This window comes from Siniperca chuatsi, linkage group LG14 (assembly GCF_020085105.1).
Source record: "Siniperca chuatsi isolate FFG_IHB_CAS linkage group LG14, ASM2008510v1, whole genome shotgun sequence".
NCBI classification, from domain to species: Eukaryota; Metazoa; Chordata; class Actinopteri; order Centrarchiformes; family Sinipercidae; genus Siniperca; species Siniperca chuatsi.
The window spans coordinates 20173437-20191893 of NC_058055.1; the positions used below are offsets into that span (position 1 = coordinate 20173437).

At 37.7% G+C, this 18457-nt stretch overlaps 1 protein-coding gene and 1 long non-coding RNA gene across 5 annotated transcripts in view; one reads left to right on the plus strand and one right to left on the minus strand.

The window, feature by feature from the left end:
• Positions 1 to 18457, plus strand: part of LOC122888508 — a 129604-nt gene that overhangs the window by 92896 nt on the left and 18251 nt on the right. The window contains exon 2 of the long non-coding RNA XR_006380713.1: positions 12036 to 12107. This is a non-coding gene — a long non-coding RNA (uncharacterized LOC122888508). The remainder of the gene's footprint in view (positions 1 to 12035; positions 12108 to 18457) is intronic.
• fstl4 (follistatin-like 4) overlaps positions 13426 to 18457 on the minus strand; it is a 223648-nt gene continuing 218616 nt past the window's right edge. For all 4 annotated transcript variants that reach the window (XM_044223041.1, XM_044223042.1, XM_044223040.1 and 1 more), the window contains 2 exons: positions 17476 to 17585; positions 13426 to 17268 (listed from right to left, as the gene is read on the minus strand). In XM_044223041.1, the coding sequence (XP_044078976.1) occupies positions 16566 to 17268; positions 17476 to 17585 (813 nt within the window). In that variant the 3' untranslated portion in view covers positions 13426 to 16565. The remainder of the gene's footprint in view (positions 17269 to 17475; positions 17586 to 18457) is intronic.

The following is an 18457-nucleotide window of genomic DNA, read 5'->3' on the forward strand; positions in this document are numbered from 1 at the left end:
ATGCTTGGGTAGGTGAGGTAGGTGGGTTGTGTTCAGTTATGATAATGATGTATGGCACTCGCTAGGAGCTATATACTAATATAGTTCTAAGCCAAGAGTGTTTCTGCTACTAACTAAAGAGTCTTGGAAGTGTCAGTAAAATAAAACACCATAACATAGCATATTAAAATGTATGATTTTCTGCTCTAAAAATAATGTCTTCCCGTTGTTCACATCCCACTGCAACTCAAAGAACAGACAGGGAAATTAAAACAAGACTAACAGAGTCTACAGCCATGCTCACAATGACAATGCTAACATGCTGATGTTTGGCAGGTATAGTGCTTACCATGTTTACCATCTTAGTTTAGCATGTTAACACTTTCTAATTAGTACCAAACACAAAGCACAGCTGAAGCTGAGCAGAATGTCATTACTTTTGTACGTATTGAGGAAACATTGAAGGAACACCAAAGTTACTACAATTCATCCTGAGGGGATCACGAATGTGTCTGCCAAATTTCATGGCAATCCATTCAATACTTGTCGAGACATTCCACTCAAAACTTCAAATGTCAAACTCGTGGTGGCACTAGAGGGAAAGTCAAAGGATCGTCGAAGTTATTAGGATACATCAGATGGGAATATTTCAGTCTGGAGAAAGTGGTGGACCCATAGAGCCATGCTGCTAACGTGGTTAAAAAAAAAAAGTGGTGAGATAAATATAAATAAATATAAGTGTAGTGCAGAAGAAACATAACTCACTGCCATTTCTTAGATAACTGATCAGCAACAATTCACAGGAAGGGAAATTGCCTTACTATTCATTGCATTACAGGAGAACATTTGAAGATTTTTTTCAATACAGTGCTATTTTGAAACACTGCACCCAAAAACCTGCGAATTCCGGGTTTAACTGAAGAATAATTTATGTAACTTATGTACTGTATAAAAAATGTTTTTCAAATAATCACCACCATGAATTTCTTCTTTAAAACTATAGTGGACCAGATTTGTCAGTTCTGCTTCTTATGGATCTACCAGTTTTTCAAGCAGCCCTGTGTGTATGTATTAAAACCAACGTGTCTGCTCTTTCCTGCCTACGAAGCACACAGTCGACTGATGTGTATAAAGAAGCTCTCTTTCTGGGTGGTTGCCTATTGAAGTGGGATAAGCCAGAAACCTCAGTAGTTCCAAATAGGTTTGGGACAGTGCCACAGCACATTTCTGTGTCTGCAGGAGTCTGTTTACAGAGTATTGTTACTGTTATTTTTGAGTTTTACCATAAAGTAAAAGGTACTCTTTCTATGGGACTGTTTTGCATCATCTGCAGAAAATGTGGAAAGACAAGAAAAAATAAAACAGGTTTAAATGTGAATAAACATCTGGCCAACACTAGCTGACTAACTATATATACTCTACAAGATGGCTGAATCTTTGTCAGTTACCCAACGGGGTCTAGACACACAGACACACAGATGGCCAGCCTCTAAAGGATGCTGCACCTCAACAAAATATAAATACACAACGAATTGAAACATAAACAGCACTCTCACAAAAATAACACTCTCACAAAATACCATCACAAAACCTGGGTGAGTATTAAAACCTTTAAGTATAAAAACCTTTATTAAATAATTAGAAAAAACAACTCTCTCTAAATTAAAGATTCTGAGATTGTAAATACAGAAAGCCCCTTTTAGTTTCCTAAGAAAGTTAGTCAATCCCTCTCAGTCCCAAACTGACCTTATTATTACCAATAATAGAAAAAAAACATCATTGAATGTTTGTCCGCCAAACAATTTCTGACTACTTGGTGTTTTATTTTGATGCGACCGCTTATTAACTTAGAAAAAAGTGAACGAACTGCATAGTCAGTGACTATGAATCTTTTGAACTTAACAAAAACAATCTGAATCAGCAAAGTGAGTGATAATTTCCACCTCTTGTCTACATCTCTTTATCCATTATGGTTTCAGAAAGCACCATAATGTTCATAATAAACTCTCATAACGTTTCAATTAAAACAGGAAGAGTAATTCTAAGCAGTTGTTGACCTGATACTTAAATACTCTGTTGTTATGGGATGCCATAATGCATCTCAATGAATGATAACAACAACTTGTATAATGTATTATAATGTATGCAGGTATCTATGGGCTTAATAGAAATCTTTACTACAGTTTATTATTGTATACTCACACATGCAGTATATTAAATGGGCAATAGAGCTTGTACTATATTTAAATTGTGTCACTTAAATATTGACCCACTAGCTCTTGCTTTCATGGAAAATATTTGTTGTATGTGTAAGGCTGTGAGAGATAATGGTTGCAATTATTGTAAATGGTTTTTGACAGGAACATTAGGTACAGGCCTAAAAAGTAAATGCAGTGTTTTCATCATAACCCCACATCAGCTCTAAGTACTGAAATATGCAGTTTAATCATCTGTGCCATTGTGAAACAGAATCAAAGTGCTGGATTTGACAAACAACCCCTCTGCCTCTGCTGCTAAAAGGAACAAAAAAACTTGCTGTTTTCCTTTTGATTTAACAGCTATTACTTATCCTTGTCTCTGAAGACAGACTTAAAGATAAACATAATACTGCATTCCACCGGTCTAAAAACTGTTATCATGTAGGGAAGAGGGATTGCAATCTCAGTTGTTGCACAGGTTCGTTGGCGCAAATTTCATCCATATTCCCTTCAGTTGGCTCGAGGGCCCAGCATGAGGAAGTTGGCTCTTGCCTGCTGCTGAATGATTTCTGAAGTGTTATATGTCTTCACATGGAGACACACAATGGCACAAGACAACATATCAATTATCCCTGTCCAACTCTGGTGTATCTGACTCAGGAGACCAGAAAAATTTTAAAGGAGGACAAGGAGTTTTTGTGTCCAACAGGGATAAACATAAAAAGCTGCACCTTTGAACAAAGATGGAACAGAATACATGACTGAGAAGAAAATTAAGTCTTCACTCTATTCTCACCTGTAAAGTAGAACTGAAATTAATTATTTATTTATTTTTAAAGAAATCAGCATATACATCATTGGTGTTTGTTTTGACTTGTGTACTTATACTGGTCAATTCCAATAACCAAAAAGAAGAGATTTAAGTTTTATTTATTTTATAGCACCTTCCTACTAGGGTTCTTCAGGGGTGTGAATTATCGGTTCTTATTGATGATATTATTACTGTAATTTGATTGGTCCAATATCTGTTTAGGCAGGCACTAAAAAGTTCATAATATCACTACAGTTCCAACAGACACACAAGCATTTAACCAGCTGGGGTGACGCTGTTGTTAGCCATTGCTTTTGCTGTTAGTCCAATCGGTGATTTCAGCACTCTGTGACTCTGCCTGGACTCCACACATTAGTAACATCATATCGTGATTCAAATCACGGAGTAATGTATGGAGTGCTGAGGTTACTGGACGTCCTGTGAGTTTTCAGTATGGTTATTTGCCGTCATCACAGCTAATGCTAGCCAGACCCCCTCCTTTTTATGAACACAGCAATGAGTGCATGAGTACTGCTAATGTCTCATCTGCTGTTGAAATAACATGTGGTAATCAGTGCTAACGTTAGCCTAGCTTCCACTTCAATATTTAGTATTTTCGTGTAAAATACAAACTCAATGGGTCCTCCCATATGTTTACTGTTGTAAGCTGTGTTGCCAACAAGCCTGCTCGAAAAGTCGCTAGATGTCGCTAGAAGACGCCACATGCTAATTTGCATATTTGTGACGTCATAACGTAACTAGATATACAAGATTTTAAAAAATGATAGTAAAAAAGTGAAGTCAAGATAAACTTAACTGGCTATCATTAGCTATTATTATTTTTCAAACTGCTATCACCTCATCAATATGACATTCACAGATCATTCACCTTTCTGTCTGTCTGCTGTTTGCATGAAGGTGGTGCTTCTCTACCACACTCTAAACACAGTCAGTCCGGAGAGCCACACCCACATGAGAGCACATTCACTGAGAAACACTTGACTTGTATATAGACATTGTATGTTGTTAGTCATTATTGCTTTTTATGTATATTTATATATGCAGCCATTTTTCACCTACTAGCATGTACATAATATACGTAATAGTATGTATGCACATATGTTTATTTTTGCCTGTCTTTGTTCAGCTTTGTTGTCCTTGTTTTTAGCTGTATGTCTATTTCTGTCTTCCTGTAAATTGTTCCTGGAACAAAACCAGAGTCAAATTCCTTGTATGTATACACATACTTGGCCAATAAAACTGATTCTGATGATTCTGAAATACTGGTGACTCGCTTATAGAGAGAAGAGTTAAGTTCTGCTCAAAAAAGTCAGATTTGTCGCTAGGCGCTTTTTTGAAAAAAAAAAAAAAAGTCGCTAAAGAGGTCGTAAAAGTCACCAAATCTAGCAAGAAAGTCTTTAAGTTGGCAACAGAAGGGAGAGATGAAAATCACGGTTTAAAACCAGCGCTATGTAGGCTTGTTGAAAACGGGAAAAAACTGACTTGTGTTAACGTTCGTAGGCTATACGGGGCTATGACATGCTCCAGGCAGTAGTGCACCATGGAAATTGACAGTGCAACATTTGAGGGCCTAGCTAACTACCTAACGCCGGCCAAATGTCAGTCAAAAGACTGCCATGGGTAACGACCCCCAAAGGGGGCTTCCTTGACACCCCATTCAAACGGGGTGAACGGGGTGTCAAGGAAGCCATTTTTGTGAAGAAAGAGAACCCCTCTTTGAACAGAAATGGTGGTCTGAGATTTAATCTGCACAAAGTCTATCAGAGTGTATTATCGCCTTGGTCACGCCTATCACATGCTAATCAGGCACTTAACAGTGATGAAGTAGATGCAGCCAGAGAACAATAGGCCTGATTACTGATCACTGGGCCATCTTGAAACTATTAGGTCAGTTTCAGGTGAAACTAGCTATTAACAGATACTCAGGCAGATTCCCTCCTGAGGGCAGGGCTTATGTAACTCAGATTAGCTTAAATTTCCAGTTCCCGTCCAATTTTTTCACAATTGAGAATGACTTCCGGATGGGAGCCGAAACGTCTTGATTCTGAAAACAGTGTCCAGATGACTACGACTGAAACCTTTTCTACGATAGAACACTCCTGGACGAATGAGGGACTACACCGTCTCATAGTTTTAATATTTATCAATGTTTTTTCTTCCACTCCCATGAATGATGTATGTACTGTACAGTACATTAGTGACCGAACACACCTCGATTTCTGACACTCTCTTCAACCATCATCACATCGAGCACTAATACCTGTCGTTATTACTTGCATGTCTGCTGTAATGATAGTGATTTGGTCTCGCAGTGTCACATCAGCCATAAATAGACACTGACCGCACTGTAGACTTCCCTGTGACATTTTATATTTATGCCTGATGTTTCTAATGGCTGACATATTCATGACAAATTCCTGTCAGAAGATACCTGATTTTCTTTTAGTTTCTACATCAGCACCAGCCTCTGTGATGAAGGCATCACTGCTACAGTATGTCTCTTATTAATGATCTGGCCACATGTAAACTGAAGTTATTTATTTTCCCACTACAATAAAATATATATTCATCACAGACTCCTGAGAGAAGCTATCAGAACTTCTGATTCTGCCTCGACTGAATCAGTTAAAAGAGTTAAAAACAGTCCTTCTAAACATACCAACCACAATCTGAACTTTATTTTATATGATCTGTCACCTAATATGTTTTGGTTTATGTAATGTATCAATTGCAGACACCTAACAGGGTATCAAACTCAGTACCTTTTGAGTACAGATTAAAATGTGTCTATAGTGTCAAATATCAAAAACTGTTCAGTACTGAAAGCTGGCATCGAATGCTTGGTCTCATGTGCATATTCTTTGAACAGATATTTCCTGATTATTGGGAGATGTTAGAGTTCCTGTATGGTAGAATTAAAACAACAGATGGGTGCATCTGAACTTCTGGTGGGTCTGGATTCCTGGACCTCATCTTGAGTTGGTTGGGTAAATTCTCTTAAATAGCTTTCTATTAGCTTTTATTACACTTTTAGTTTTTTATTACTCTTGTGCTCTCATCTGTGTTGGTCTGTCGGTCGGTCCACAACTTTGGTCCAGACTGAAATATCTCAACAAATGATCGATGGATTGTCATGAAATTCTGTACAGATATTCATGATTCTCAAAAGATAAATCCTACTGACTTTTCTTCTAGTGCCACCATGCCTCCCTTAGGATGAATTGTAATAACTTTGGTGATCGCTTAACCTTTAATCCTGTGAAATAGTCATGTCAAAATTTTAATTTGTCCAATACGTTGGTTTATGACTAAATATCTGCAGAACTCATGACATTCCCATCAGCCTCAGCTGTACTTTGTGTTTAGTTCTAATTAGCAAATATTAGCATGCTAACAAGCTAAACTAAGATTGTGAATATGGTAAACATTATACCTGCTGAACATTAGCATTGTCTTTGGGAGCATGTTAGCATGCTGACGTTAGTATTTCACCATTGTTGTTGCGTTGCCATATAGCTGTTGCCATGTGTGATGTTGCTGTCTTATCACGAAAACAGGTGAAATCGACCTTAAAGTACATAAAGTAAATGCCGCATTTCAGCAGGGCAAACTTTTGCCTTGAACGTGTATTGTTACATTCATTGATGTGTTTTTAAATTAAATTAAAATGAATCACCCTAAAATCTTATGTAAAAGGGGCCTTTAGAACAAATTTTCTGCATTACTGTTGTTTGGTCACTTTTGTAGCCTGGATCTCTAATATGTTCATGGCAGACTTTTAATAGAAGATACTTTACCTGGATATTTGACACTCAGTAAATTAAATTCATACAGGTACATCACTTCCCTTTCATCTTATTCTTCTGAGGAAAATCAGATCCTTTTGAGATTTTCACACATAGTGCAAAAGGACATCTTGTATGTCTTTTAGTCCTCCGGTATTTTAGTTTATTTAAAAGTATCAGTATTGTCTTGTTAAAATGAAAACATATTCTCTGTGCATTAAGAAAGCTGTTCTCCCGCCACAACTAAACAAGCAGAAGTCTGATGATGATCAGCATTGTGAATGTTTGATTCTTAGCTTAGACAGTTTCTGCTGTGGGATAAAATAAGCGTCTTAGAGCCTTCTTATATAACCAAGACCAAAGCCTTTCCATATTAGTTACCCAACTCTAATCCTATCATTAATCCTGCTTAAACCAAAAATGTTTACTTGCCTAAACTTCAATGAAATTTAATATTTTTATGTGCCAAACAAGTGACAGCGGCATGTCCAGTTATCACATTTAAAGATGGAGTAATTAAATTACCACTTAATCCACAACACATAATCCTCCTCAGAGGTTGTGTTTATTTTATGGTATTTTATGACAATTGTGGTAACACTTTATAATACAGCTCAGGATTTACAGTGTAATTTGGCTGTATGAATCTAATTAAATACTTACTTGCTTCTACTAGTACTGAAATGTAGGTACAATGGAAGAAAACCAGACTATGGGGTACAAAGGAGTAACAATTAGGCATTTTAGAGAAAAGGAGAAATAAATGAAGTATTTTCGTAAATACTCGGTACCTAAGGGTTTCAGGATTTTTTCAGTTTTGAAAAAATTGTAGACCAGTCAACACTTATATTGCAGCCCCCATAATTTGTTCTTACTGTGTAACTGTAGAGTAAAAAGGGGAGGATAGTCAAGATTACTGTCTGCATCTCTTATTCACAGTGTAATTTAAAGGTTTAAAATAATAACTAGGTTCCTCATTAAACATTAAAGATTAGTTCCACGTACATCTGTGTGTTATTATTATGTATATGTTATTATGTTACTTTATTATGTTACAGCTTTTTTCTCCTGGATGACAATAGAATCTGTCTTTTATATGTCCAACAATAACGCCTCCATCTGAGTTTCGAGAGATTTTCCCAAAGCCCATTTCGTTATTTTACTGTACACAGTTTTGTTACCATAACTACTTTATAGACTCCGCAGAATGTCAGAGTACAATTTATTTCTTCTTTCCTCTAAAATGCCTAATTGTTACTCTGTTGTTCCTCATGGTCTTATTTTCTTCTACTGTGCCTACATTTAAGTAGCAGTAGGCCGTGTTGGTGTACATTTACTCAAATACTGTACTAATTTTGAAGTACTTGGACTTTACTTGAGTATTTCCTTCTACTTTATACTTCTACTCCACTACAGTGCAGAGGAAAATATTGTACTTTTTACTCCACTATGTTTAATCAATAACTTTAGCTACTTTAAGTTACTTTGCAGATTCAGATTGAGACAAAACATAATCAATAAATAAATTATGATGTATTATTATAGATTAAGATAAGACTTTAGTGATCCCTGGGGAGAAATTCACAAGCTACCCAGCAGTATAAGTAATTCAAGTTAGCCCTAACTGTGATATTAAAGTGATTTACACATTAATAATCAATAATTATAATCCAGCCATTATGCATAATGAGTGCTTTTACTTTTGGTACTTTAAGTGTATTTTGATGCTAATACCTTTGTACTTTTACTTAATAGAGTATTTCTACAAGTGGTATTGCTTAAGTAAAAGGTCTGAGTACTTCCTCCACCACTGCCAGTAGGAACTGGTAAGTATTTTATTGGTATCTGATTCATACAAGAAATTACACTGTAAATCACAGGCTGTTTTATAAAGTGTTACCACAGTTGTTTATATTTTATAATACCTTTCAGTGGTCAAACTATCCCCAATGATGAAAACATCACAGGTGTGTCTCTGCTTAAACTGGGCAGGTTTAGCTCCAGCCATGCTTTCACATGGATCTTGTTCTTTAGAGGCATAAAGCAGCAGTACTCCAGTATGAACATCAATGTTGCTCTTTTGTGGGGGTCTGTTACCCTGATCGTTGTTTGATTTTCCATAAGACCAGATAGTAGGTATCTATATTCATCTTGTTTTTAAGTGTGTTGGATTCATGCAGTAGAAACAGAGCTTTGTAGGTTTTTACTAATAAAATATTTATCCAAGTTGAATTTCTAACATTTCCCCACACATCTGTTCCACCAGAGTAATAAAAACATTTTTTGGACACATTTTCAAGTAATATTTGACCCAGGTCAGCTTTTCAGTGGGTTTGGTGCTGGAGATTATCAGCCTTGTTAGTCAGAGTGAGATTTACCCAAATGAGCTTGCTCAGGCAGTTTAAGCCTCACTGGCCTTCACATGCTGGTGAGGAAACAGTGAGGCTGACAGTGTTGATCCCACTAAGTAATTATTTCAATAGGTTAGGTGATTTGTTTGTTTTTGCTAATATTAGCTCTAAACTCTTTCTGTACCAATAGTGATTCACTTTATAGCATCATAATTATCCTTTTTTTATACTGAAGAAGGAAGTGTTATTTTAAGGCTGATTTAGTTCAAATTACTGCCGTTTTGGATGGTACATGAATAGAATTAAAATGATTTAATTACTGTTTATCCCTGTTAGAGCGTGGCAAAATGCGACTCTTGAAAATGTTACTCTTGCTGAGGCCCGTATGAAACAATTAAACCTGATAGTAGCAGATGTGGCCTTTGTGCTGAGCTGAAGATCTTTCCCATCCCAGATACTCAATCAGCACACCATCTTTTTCTTATTCCTCACCGTGATTATCAAGGCTCTTAGGCAAATGTTCCGAATCTGATTCCAGATATAAATATATTTTTTGCCAAGATATGCTGCTGTTGTGATGTTTGCTATAGTAGCAGGAGAGTTGTGAGTATCGCTGTCTGGAGCTGGTTTACTGGCTCTGGGAAACCATCTCGTCTTCTTTGGCTGTTAGCTTCACAGCAGCAGTTATATCAATTACTTCCAGGCCTAACGTTACCTGACATACAAATCATGGCTGGAATAGTGTTGTGTGGCTCATTGTTCGTTTCCCATTTACTGAGGCTGAGCTATGCGACTGAACTGTTGTAGTTTTAATTTGATTCCTGATCAGTTCGGCCATTGAATGATCTGTATTGGAGACAGAGTGGCGTGAGTCAGTCCGTGAAGATGATAAAACCTTTGTCTCGTTCGTAGTCCATCAATGCTGTTTGTGGTAGTTTATGGACTTGTTCATTCTCTCGCTGTTAATTGTTGTAACTTAGCAGCTAAAGTGCACAAGTTATTCTTATTCTTGTGGTTTTTGCAGTAACCAAACAGCTTCAGGTGCATTACCAACACCCTCTGGACTGGAGGAGGGCAGACCCTGATTTTCATGTAGCCTGGGAATCTGGCCAAAGAAGACACATATATGTGGCTTAGTGTAAACTATAATGTATTAAATCTCATCTGGACTTTATCTGGATACAAGACACTTGAAAGGAGTGTAAATGGGGCCAATGTGAGTATTTCCCAGTTTGAGTTCTGTGACTCATAACTTTGAATGAACTGTTGTCATTACAACAATGCAAAGAAAATCAGTAACCACCTTGATATGTATTCGGGGAGGTACATTCATTCAGTCACAACTCATATTTTTATACCATAATTGAAATAAGGTTGAAATGACTGAGACTGTATGTACAGAAACAAAAGTGAAGGGATCTTTTCAGCATTGTTGTCAGCTTATATTGCTATCAGATTGTGGAAAAATTTGTTTATTTGCAGCAGCTAAGAAGTAGATGTGATGATTTGAAGTGTGATCATGTCGTGGTCTTAGTTTTCCACAAATATTTCAGTAAACTTTGAAGGCCGGTGTCTTCTTTTCTCCAGTCTGGTCTGATTCATAGGAAATTGAAGCTGGCGTGAACAGGATGTTAATTGTCTGTGTGATCAGATTCTCCTACCTCACTGATGTTTGGCTCCAGGAAGTCTTTTATTCTCTCTTTCCCCCCTTTGTGTCACTCTGACACTGATGGAGAGAGTATTGACAGCGTCCCTCAGAAGAGCAGTGTTGTAAGTAATGGTCATGGATTGTTGGGAGCATGTTGAGCACAGAAAGACAATAGATTACATTAACTTATACAGGAGTGAAGGCCAGCTCGATGCCGGCTCATCAGTGGACTGAGACCATAAATGACCGTGGCTGCGACGTGGGCAGGGACGGCGGATGAATGTCATTTTGCAGATATCCAGTAATTTTCCAGATGCTAAAATTGTCACTGTCTAACCTTGTCAGCTATAACACTTTCAAGGTGGATTGACAAGTGGTAGGTGTGTGTTTTTGGAGGTCTCGTTTGAAGAATGTGATTAAATACCATGAACTCTAGCTTATTGAACATTTCAAGTAGGGGTGCAACTAAAGATTATTTGCTCGATAAATCTACTAGTCGCTTGGTCTATAAAATGTCTGAGTCCAAAACCCGAAGACATTCAAGACCAAGGAAACCAGAAAATATACACATCTGAAAAGCTGGAACCAGAGAATTTTTGGCTTTCTTTCTTAAAAAAATGACTCAAAATTATTAATCGATTATGAAATCAGTTGCTGATTAATTTTCTGTCGATCAACTAATCAATGAATTGACTAATTGTTGTCTAATTTCAAGAGACCTGTTCTACTTCAGAAAAATGTTCATTATAGATTATATAGTTTGTTAAAACTTGACAGATGCTACGTAATATATGTAATTTTAACAACTGTGATACCTTTTAGATGATTAATAGTGGTTGTTTTTGTGAGAAGAGGGCTCATTGTGCTCATAAGTAACACCACACTTGACTTGTCTCCATCACTTCCTGTCATCTGAAGTAATTTCTAATGTTTCACTGAAGTGGATAAACATGTTGGGAGTCTTTTTTTATTGCCATCTGCTGCTGAAGACACTCTAAAAGCTTAAAGTTCATTTTGTTTGGTGCTGTAAAAAAATCCACTTGAATTCCTGCAACATTTGACCTGGCGGTAGACAGTTCATGAAAGCAGCATGAATGGTCCTCTTTATTTACAGTAATTACAGTGTAGAAATATTGGAATGTACCAGATGTGGTAGTGATTTATTGATGTTTAAAATGCCACAGGTAGCACTTAAAATGATTTGTTCCTTCAGGTCAGATTTTGTACCTTGTTTCTTTTCAGTAACATCTTGGAGAAAGACTCACGAGCAGTGGAGAGGCTACAGTTTCCTGACTTTTGATACCAATACAAGAGGTGGGTGGTGATATTTTTTATGTTGTAGTTTTGCGTTATTTATAGACTGTTGGATCTAGGGCTGCAACTAACAATTATTTTCATCGTGGATTAATCGTTTGGTCTATAAAATGTCAGAAAAGAGTGAAAAAATTTTCTAAATCCCAAGTCGACGTTTTTAAATGTCTTGTTTTGTCCATCTAAAACCCAACGCTATTCTGTTTAATATCATATAAAATATACTGTAGATATACAGTACAACAGCATGTGCTCATAATTTAACAGCTTGAACTAGTGAATGTTTGGTATTTGTGCTTGAAAAATGTCAAACTATTATCAAATCAATTAATCATTCTTCATCTGCGCTATGTGGAACATTTATAAAATCCAGAATATGGAGATGAATTGAGTAAAAATGCCTGTGTCTGAAGTAATTTGGGGGGGGTTATTTTTATTTAGGCTGCAACAGTGACACTTTGATATGGGTCTGTATTTTCCCAATAATCTCCTCTGAAGGCTCCTGGAAAGACCCATGTAATTTAGTACTAATTATAGGGAAAATAGAGAGTGTGTTCAATTACTGCACTTTCAGTTAATTAATTCCAATTCACTGATAGTGTAGCCCAAAGAGTATTTTAGTTGGAGCACAGCAGGTCAGCTGAACATTTGTCAAACATACAATTCAACATATATAAAGAATAACAAATGCATTATTACTTAGGTTTAAATGGAGCAGTTCTATCTCCGCTTTTTAATCAAATAAGGAGATTACAGACCTGTGAAATAAAGTGTTATCACTGCAATTATTATTAATTAACTATATCTATAAAATCAAAAAAATGCCCATAACAGTTTCCAAGAACCCAAGGTGACGTCTTGGAATTGCTTGTTTTGTCCGACTAACAGTATAAAACCTAAAGATATAAAATGTTTCAATGATAAAAAACAAGAAAGGAGCAAATCCTCACAAAACTGGAACCAGAAAATGTTTGCCATTTTTGCTTGATTAATGACTTAAGAATTTATCGATGATCCAAATTGTGCGATTGACATTCGGCAGTAGTGCTGAAAAGATTAAGTCAATTAATCGATCGACAGAAAATTCATCTGCAAATACTTTGATAATCGATTCACTGTTTCAGTTTTTCAAGCAAAAATGCCAAATATTTTCTGTTTCCAGCTTCTCAAATGTGAGGATTTGCTGCTTTTCTTTGTCATATATGGCAGTAAATTTAATATTTTTGAGTTCTGGACTAAGAAATTGTAACCAGCATTTAATTAAACTAAATATTAAATAAATTAAATATTGAAAACAAGAGTGAAGACACTGCAAAATGGCTGATTTTTACAATATATTTAATTCGATTTTTTTCTTACAAAACAATTCCCTCATAAACCAGAACACACAAAATGCATAAAGAAAACTGTACAGTCAGTTTCGTCATGTCTGAACGTGTTCTAAACATGAACAATTATCTACAACAGTGGTTCCTATCAATGTCTATCACAACAAGCGGTTCAGCTCTGCAGCCCCTTACTCAAGGGTTAAAGGAGGAGAGGTACGGAAATAGTCATGTGACACTGAAGGTAGATCCAAACAAACGACATGTGCTAGCCAATAATGTAGTTATATCAGCAAGCGCAGGTGCGGCCTCTTTGTTCTTGCTCTCCTTGGCTCTAGTAGCGATGTTATACTGCTGAATCGACCTTAAGAGATAAGCTGACAGACGTGACAATGAGAGGGCAGAAAAGTGACTTTTTCACAAGCAACTGTAAACCGTATGTGACTGTGAGAGATCACTGAGAGGTCAATGATAATGATAATCATGAAGATCTATTTTCATTACATGCACGTCTTGGATAGATTACTCATTTAGAGCCGTTGGGGAGTGACTTTAAGAAGCACCAGAGCCTGATTTATTTATTTTTTTTAACAATAAGATTTTTTTTTCATTGATAGTGAGAAAATTGGGCAACCAATTTCCATTCAATAAACAAATGTATGTCAGGTTATTATGTTTCTCTCCTCAGTGCAACAGTGGTCTAGGAATCATTAAATCATTCATAAAGTTCATCAAACAGGCTTTCATGCCAGAATGGATTTTCATGGCAGATTAGCAGCAAATACCTAAATCACAAACAAAAAAGACAAATCTGCTTCACTCCTGTGTTTACTTTTTTTCTTACACAGCTTGGTTTCTACCCTACACATTGCATTGCATTGGGGAGTTACAGGCACAACTACATATTAGGAGAAGATGATTAATATTTAATTTGGGCTGCTGTTTTGTTTCTGGGAGGGGAAAAAAACCCCAACACACGAGCGGATATATACTCCAGTCACAAGACTCCAGATTTACAGCGGTACACTTTTCTAACAGGACCCTGACAGACTTTTTGTTTGACACTCCAAAAAAAACGTCGACAACTGCAAAATCTTAAAGGCTGTGAGTATTTGTGCAGTGATTACATACTGTGTGTACAAGGGAGCTTCCAATCATATTTCAGCACAAGAAAATGTTTCCTCTTTCCATGGAAGTTGTTAGTTTCCTAAGTATGCAATTCTTTAATTCTCAACCAGGTAATGTCAAGCAGCTTTTAAAATTAGTAGCAAGCTTATAAATAAGAATTATTTAAATGCGTATTTAGGGAGAATACAAATGTTGCCTGCTATACGAATCAGCTTATTGAAGAATAGCTCTTGATTTATTTTATAATTAAGCAAAAATGGCAGATGGTAAAGGATACTGACAGCTGAATGTTGACATTTATATTAATTACATTTATCTTTTAGCTGTAGTTTCAGGCTGGGAGGCACAGAGCAGCATAAGGAGAGAAAAGAAAAAAAGGAAAAAGCTATTGTCCCCAAACTGGCACCTATTTTAGCCAATACTAAGAGCCATCAAGTGTGTTGCCCAAGCTAAGTATTCATGCACAGACCTTGGCACTACTGTCAAGAGGCAGCAATGTTTAAGAGACACTATGTTTCCAGTAATTTCTGATAATACTATTACATCTGCAGACAAGCAGCAGTGCTGTCTTGCTGTTAATGGATCGTCATTATGATGATTAGTGCAAATGGAAAAAGCAAATTACGCAGAAGATGATGCAGCTCAACCACAGAAAGAAAATATCTCTACTATTTTGATAGATGAAGAGTTGCTGGTGTTTATTCGGTTACTACCTCGAGACAGATAATACCGGGTTTTTCAAAAGTAGTTATACAATCTTTCATAATAATAATAATGATAAACAAACCTGTACAATTAGTCATTTTAGTAAGTTAACAAGTAACAGTACGTATTGCTAATGTCTGTAAAATTGTATCCCTATTTTTGAAACAGGCAGCTAGGTTTTGAGACAGCATAATTTTAACTGCACAAATGACAAATCCAGAAACTTTTTCTCTGTGATAAAGTAAAGTTATAAGTAAAGCTGAATAATTACCACATGGTGAGTATAGTCTACCTGCCTTGGAGTTTGATCTTGATGTATGGCTCTCTGGGACGATGTACAAATGCTCACAGCCAGTCAGATAGCGGAGTTGATGCCACTTTGGCACAGCCTCAGCATGTGGGTCATCGTAAAGCGGAGTCATTACCCTGAGGGAATCTGCTAAGTGGCATTTTCAGGCTCCACAGCACAGAGTTGTGCTGCAGGTACAGAATAAATGTGAGAGATAGCGGGGGACAGATTATACCATTGCAAGAGACACAAGATGTACTGCTCATTTCTGGTTAGGCTTCCCCTGCAAGCGAAACATCCATTGTCGACGGCTAATGGACCAATTGGGCTCTTTGGATAGACAATGTAAATAGAGGGTATTACACATGTGCATAAAGCCAACTTCTGCCGATATGAGGAGAATGACAGCTTTCAGAGGGAGGATACAGTACAATACCATGACAAAGGCGAGTAAACAGATGGGTTGGTAGCTTTTAAAAGACTCAGAACACACATACACTAAAGGCAGACAGGACAGACCGACAGTTTGTGGTGATTATATGCAGCACTGGTGAAAACGACAAACATTGTTGAGTTAAACAAAATCGGAAAGCTTTTTACTCTAAAAAAAGTGAGCATTGTGCATAGTTCATAGTTCGTTAATAAACCCTCTTCAGGTACCTATTTGCTGTGATAACATGGAAGGAAGTGCAATAATGTACAATTCGGTATAGTTAAGTGCACATAGATCACTGTTGCACTGAACGGCATTGACACTTTCTCCCAATAGAAATATCACATCAGGGTTTCTTAATGTTTTCTCAATTACTCTATTTTTAAGTGTACTTTTGTTACAATAAACCCAGGCATGTATCCCTCTTGCTCAGTCCCACGGTTGTGTCCACAAGTTATGTTCACAAATCTTTATTATAGGTAATTTGGCCCGATCTTTCCATTTCCTTTTTTAATTTACGTCTGTCCCTAATCCTACGTCTCCTGCTTTCTTGTTTTGTTTTTTTTTGTTTGTTTTTTTACTCATACCTCGCCGACCCAGACAACTGTGTTCCCTCTCTTGATGTCTGACACCTCGCAGTGCGGCGTTCTCTGTTTGCCGTTCAGGACAAAGAGGGATTCTGCTGACGGCGTCACCAGGTACTGTCCGAACAACCCGCTGGAGACCACCACTCTGTTGGGGCCTCCCCAGGGCCAGGCTTGGGGGGCCAGGGGCTCCTTGAGGCTCCGGAGAACCTCAGTGCGGCCCGAGGACAGATCGGCAAATAGTAGGTCCGTGCCTGAGCCCGAGGTGGCCACAACCACATTCTGGTTGGACTCCGTGAAGGAAGGCTGGAAAGCCAGATCAGAGACAACTACGGGCTCGTCCAGTTCCTGGTTCAGACCCAGCTCCCCCTGGAATGACACTGTCTGTACTATCAGCTTTGAGCTCTGCGGGTCAGGTGTCACAATGTAGCGGCCGTCCGGTGACACAAAAGGCTGGCCTGTGATGTTTAGGTTTGGACCAATCACCGCGTCTGTCACGCTGTCGATGAGGAGCTGGGGTGGGGCTTGCAGGTGGCTCTTGCTCTGGCACTGGACGAAGTAGAAGCCGCTTAGATGTGTGTAGGCCATGCTGAGTGGTATGCAGCTGTAGTTCTTCAGGCTGATGGTCTTGACGCGGTGGAAGGTCTCCAGGTCAATCTTGTGTACCGCAGGTTCATTTTTGAGGAAGACAAAGGCAAACCTGAATCGACAAAGTTCAAAGGAAAGGTTAATAGCCTTTCTAGAATTTTGGGGGGGGCATTGATTAACACACATGGAGATTCTCATTAGAATTCTCATTTGCTCTTTTCTCCTTTACTTCAGAAGGACAGCTGTGATGAGTGAGCAATGAGGTCGCCTGTGTTAAGGTCAGAAGTGGATGAATGTGTTCATGTGTGTGCTGTTTTACCTCACGTGAGTGATGATGAGGTTGGTTGGAGGAATGAAGAAGTCGTTGACCCTCTGGAAAGTTGTGCGGATGGCATGATGTACTTCTCCCACACTGGCTTGAGGAATTACCTGTAGACAATGACAGAACAGCATGAATATTAAATACCAATACAAATACAACCATGATATAGACAGTGAAGTTTTCTATTTTACAGTCTTTTGACAGCAGAGACCGTTGAAGATTGAAGTTTAGTGATGAACAAGACCAATTAGTCGGCCAGGCATTTATTCCAGATGAATCTGTGAATATGCCAATAAATAACAAGAAATTGCAGTGCAAAAATGTTAATTAAATGTTAGAAACAGTATCTCAGTTATATAGTTTGTCTACCACAGAGCAATGTTTCAACTGTAACAATTGTTTAACAAATTATGGGGGCCCTTTTAAAAAATAAAAAAAAGTTTTACTTTTTAAATTCTCAAATATCAATATCAGTCTAAAAAATCCACTATGGGTGGATGGGCTTTGAGTGTCCTGCTCAAAGACACACCGAAATCTGACTGTTGTGATAGTTAAAACTTTTAGCTTCATCGGAATGCTGCTAGTTTTTGTAAATTAAATAAAGGCTCCTATCTCAGGTCTTACCAGCTTTTCCAGGTAACATGCCCGTTTATCCTGGAACAGATTAACATCTACAGTATATCAGCTGATAAAACATGGCCCCACCTCAGTTCTCTGATAAAGCATCTTGTTCAGTGATGTTTGTCTCAGAAGCGCACACCACAATAAAAGCCCCATCTCTCATGTCATACACCCGGCACTGAATCAGCATGTTTGTAAAGTGCATACACTTTTGATGGGCTCCCGATGCACCGCCTTGTCCATGACACATGCTTCATCATGCATGCCTGCATGATCAGGTCACAGTCAAGGACGAGGTGGTTTATGGGACCTACACATGTGACACTGTGCATTTATTAGAAGCAACCAGTCAACTTCT